The 4,885-nt window shown below is 35.4% G+C and overlaps 1 protein-coding gene across 1 annotated transcript; it reads right to left on the bottom strand.

Annotated features, from left to right (window-relative positions):
- Positions 1–1,400: 1,400 nt before the first annotated feature.
- On the bottom strand, positions 1,401–4,419 carry LOC115962457 (pentatricopeptide repeat-containing protein At2g03380, mitochondrial-like). The gene has a single exon (XM_031081294.1). The coding sequence runs from the start codon at positions 4,174–4,176 to the stop codon at positions 1,648–1,650; it is 2,529 nt and encodes an 842-aa protein (XP_030937154.1). The 5' UTR covers positions 4,177–4,419; the 3' UTR covers positions 1,401–1,647.
- Positions 4,420–4,885: the final 466 nt, after the last annotated feature.

Below are 4,885 nucleotides of genomic sequence, written 5' to 3'. Positions count from 1 at the left end.
CATGTAAAAACATTGGACACTTACAAGTACAACACCCCAACTGTCCAAATGGCGTCTTAATCATGATGGGATGCAATGGTCTGTTTATGATTATGAGGACATCACCGACACTTGAAGAAGTGTTGAAGTGTTACCTACCTTGTCAGTCGTCAAATTAAGAAAACATCAAGAACCAACCCAGAGGTGATTGTTTGCTGAATTGTCATTATGCAACAGCAGAAAAATCTGAAATGAGATTCTTTCTGGGAAGAATTGCAAGACTAGACCAGAGAGAGAGAGAAAGAGAGAGAGCTTTGGCCCAAATGCGATATTCACAAGAATTAAAATTTATCAGTGCTTGAACAAAAGAGGCTTGGAAAAAGGCATTAATTCTCTCGAACTTGTTAGCGTGGATTATTCGTACGCATCACTCATTTCATATTTAAAATATAGACATTAATAGAAAATGTGTTTATCATGTGTGAAATTATGGATGTTGTATGGATATAGATAATTTTCGAAAGAAACAAGCCAAAACACTCTACTACTTAACAATTTTGACCTTTAAAAATTGCTTCAAAACTAACATTCAACAATCCATTCTCACAAGATAAAATTAAATTAAAGACATCCAATATATTGAATCCATCACTTGCCCTAATACTCTTTGGCATTTGCTGATTTTTTTTCACCGCAACTTTCAATCTTCAAAAACTCTAATTAATATAAGAGTCTCAGACTGTCAATGACCGCATCTTTTTCAATCTCTGCAATCATCATACAGAAATGACTGTATAGATAAGTTTTGGTTAATCACAAATTCACAATACAAAGTTGTATTAAGTTTAGAACTATGATTTTCCTCATTCTTGGGTTTCATGAGCTAAACTTATGTATTAAGTAATAATGTTTTTAAAAATAATTTTTATTTATAAAAATTTTAGGTTTTATTTAAATTTTTATATTGTAAGACAAATAAACAAGACATTACGTTTTATTATTACAAAACTTCAAGACAAATAGTATGTTAGTCGTATTTAGGACCTTGGGCCATTGCCTAAATGGCCTAATAGTTGAGCCACCCCTACTCCCATGATCCCATTCTATACATAAATATGTTGTTTTAGTTTTCTCAAACTCCATTCTTCTTCCGCTTAGGAAGAAAATCTTCATCCACAAACACAAACTGAAAACTATAGAGAAAGCTATGGAAATATGGAGTTCTATTATTCGTTGATCTTTACAAAAGAATGGTCTCCTATATATAGAAAAAATGGACAATAAGAAGACAACTTAAAATGAATCACCTGCAACTTTCCTAGCTGCGGTTAAAGTTCAAATATTTATTCAAACTTCTCATACTTATCTCCAAATGTATGGCAATTTGTGTCCCTAATAGACATTTACAAGGTCTCAATAAATATCTATTAACAAGTGATTAAGTAAAAAAGGGAAAAAAAAGTCCCAACAAAAACAAATGTTAGAAAGTCATGCTTAATCTTATTCCATAAATTCTCGAAGAGGAGAATCAAGATATGTTAATAAGCGCAACATATGCGTCATAAATAATCCCCCCATTGGCATCCAAATTGTTGACCAAGTATTATCTCATTTCTTAATCACTAAAGAGTAAAGAGATAGCCCTACGGATGATAACAGCAGCCAGCATTAACAGACACTCTTGTTATATAGCAAATCAATGTCTTTACTTGAATTTATACCTTCCACATTAGACTCATCAGATCCAATAACATTTTGTGTTCGAGGGTTATAATCTACCCTTTTCATCTCTTTAGTTAAACTTTCTATTGCACCATAGATTTCTTTAGACTGATGGTGTGAATGATCACCTGAAATAAATGAATGAATTTTGTGATCAACTTCAATCCAACTGCATCCAGGCTGCTTTTTGAGTCTCAGATCTTTAATTTCTGATCTAACTCTAGTAACTTCATTCTGTTTCCCAAAGCCTTCATATATGTTTGAAAGGAGGACACGGTAACTTATGCACGTAGGATCAAGTTCGAAAATGTGTTTAGACACAAGTTCTGCCAGCTTTTCATTGCCATGAGTTTTGCATGATCCAAGCAATGAACCCCATATGAGATCATCTGGGACACAAGGCATGGTCATTATCAGATCATAAGCCTGCTTTAGATGGCCAGCTCGGCCCAAAAGATCAACAATGCAAGTATACTGCTCAACTCGAGGCTCAAGTTTGTGATCTTCAACCATGCTTTTAAAACATTTCAATCCCATATCAACCCTGCCTGTGTGACTGCATGCAGAAAGAAGAGCTGTAAAAGTTGCATGGTCGGGCTTCATGCCTGTTTCTGTCATCTTTTTGAACAAAACAAACATTTCATCTGTATGGCCATGCATTCCAAATCCTAAAATAATTGAATTCCAGGATACTTTATCTCTTTCGAGCATTTTCTCAAATAGAGTTGTTGAGCTGTCTATGTCTCCACATTTGGCATAGGTAGCTATTAGAGAATTGCTCACTGAAACATTAGACTCAATCCCACGCCGTAATAAGTAACAATGTATTTCCTTGCATAGGATCATGACTGAAAACCTAGCACATACAGAGAGAATACATGAGGCTGTGACACTATTGGGTGCAATTTGTTCAGATTGCATTTCACAAAAAGCCTTCAATGCTTTATCTGCACACTCATTCTGGGCATAACCAGATATTAAGGAATTCCACAATACCAAATCCCTTGCTGGTAATCTCTGGAAAACCTTTTGAGCAGATTCAATATCTTGGCATTTTGCATACATATCAACAAGTGCACCACCAATAAACATATCGTCATCAAACCCCGTTTTTATTGCCAAGCCATGGATTTCCATGCCTCTAGAATTAAGAGTCAAGAATGAACATGCTCGCAACACAGCCAGAAGCATGACAGAGTCAGCAAAGCCATACTTTGATAAGAATGTATAGAATAATTCCAATGCCTCAGCAGCACAACCACCCTGAGCACAATTTGAAATTACTGCACCCCACATGACCAAGTTACGATTTTGAGAACTCCTGAAAATTTTCAAACCAGTTTCAGGATCACCACATTTAAAGTACATGTCTATGAGAGCTGTTTCAACTCTTACATTGTAATCTAGCCCAAAGCTGACAATGCATCCATGCATTTGCTTTCCTACTGCTAAATCTGACAACTGGGAGCACAAAACTAAAACAGCCACCAAAGTAGAAGAATCTGGTTTAGTCCCCATTGCCAACATATCAAGGAACAAGTCCAATGCTTGCAATAAACACCCATTCGAGACATAGCCCAAAATCATCACATTCCATATCACCGCATTTCCTCGGCTTGATTCATTGTCAAGAATTCCCTTGAATACATGTTCTGCAGTCCTTACGTCTCCACATTTCATGTACATTTCAATCAATCCGCTGACCAAAAACTCTTCAACATTCAACCCACTTTTCACAACAAACCCATGAATCTCTCGTCCATGAATCAAAGACTTAATTGAAGAACATGAAGAGAGAGCTGAAAGGCAAGCTACCCGATTTGGGTACACACCATATTCCCAAATCATCATGCTAAAAGTTATCAATGCACCCATGTAATCCCCAGATTGGTAAAACCCAGATATCATCGAGTTCCAAGAAACCGGATCCCTCTCACCCATTTCCTCAAACATCTGCACTGCATCCTCAACTGCACCGCATTTCAAATACACACCCAAAAGCGAATTCCCAACAGAAACATCATTCAAAACTCCTAAATTCAACACATGCCCATGAACTTGTTTAACCTTGTCTACATCACAAAGCCCACCAAAAGCCTTAATTAAACATGGAAAGAACCTAAATTTCTCAGCCTGAAAACCATCACATTCAAACATCTTAAGATAAACCCTGATTGCATTTTCAAACAATCCATCATCTACACACTCCTTAATCAACTTACTAGCTGAAGAAACACTATTAGAAGGCTGGTTATGCAAAAGGTGAGTCTTAACAATTGATTTCTGAGATGGGTTTTCTTGGAACTGTATGGAAGTGCTACAATTCTGAAACTTTGTGCTATAACACAGTGAAGAAGCTCTTTTGCTATAAAGGGCATGGCTGAGTGAGTGGTGGGTTACCTTAAATGGTCTTAGAGTGTAGCTGTGTTCCGTGCAGTGACCGTTAAGTGAGCCCAGTGGTGTCAAGATTGCCATTGTTGCAAAGTCAGAATCCTCACAAACCAAAACCCATCTGATCTTGGTCGGTCAAGTACATGGAAAACACTGTCGATAGAACAGAGGCACAAACACATCCAGCAGAAACGACTATTCTTTGATTTTCGTAGAGTAACTTATAAAATGGTGTCGTTTTTGCAGTTTTGTTTGAAAATACTGAAGTACCCAGCCTTCTTCTATACCGCATCTATGGCGTAAACGTGTTTTACCGGGTAGTGCCTGATTGAGCTTGACTTGTTAATAAAAATAAAATGTTCAACGTTTGTTTAAGTTTGAGACAAGTTTAAAAATAATATTTAAACTTGAACTCATGAGAATTCCAAAAAATTTAAGCTCGACATGATTAATTAGTTAAGTCCAGTTCGAACTTAATATATAACTTAAACTCGAGCCTAAATCAAGCTTTTTAGCTTGAGATTTCAAAAAATTGCATTATCAAATGTTTATATCACCAAAAATAAAGTAAAAATAAAAAATAAAAACAAAATAAAATAATATACTCATTTTATGGTCTTTTAATTCCACCCATGATTAGAAATTATTTAAATTATAACTTTACATAATTAAATCCATTTATTTATCATTCATTATTTATAGTTTGAGTAATTGTTTAAAATACAATTTTTACATCTACATTTTTCATCTGTACAACTATAATATTCACAAATCGAAATAAATTAACATTCCA

The sequence above is a fragment of the Quercus lobata genome, chromosome 10, assembly GCF_001633185.2.
Source record: "Quercus lobata isolate SW786 chromosome 10, ValleyOak3.0 Primary Assembly, whole genome shotgun sequence".
Taxonomy (NCBI): Eukaryota; Viridiplantae; Streptophyta; class Magnoliopsida; order Fagales; family Fagaceae; genus Quercus; species Quercus lobata.
Note: the sequence above shows the minus strand (reverse complement) of the source record. Positions and strands in the feature narration are given on the sequence as shown.

Bases quoted from the DNA above. Each gene is read 5' to 3' on its own strand.
- LOC115962457 (XM_031081294.1), bottom strand. From the start codon at position 4,176: ATGGCAATCTTGACACCACTGGGCTCACTTAACGGTCACTGCACGGAA.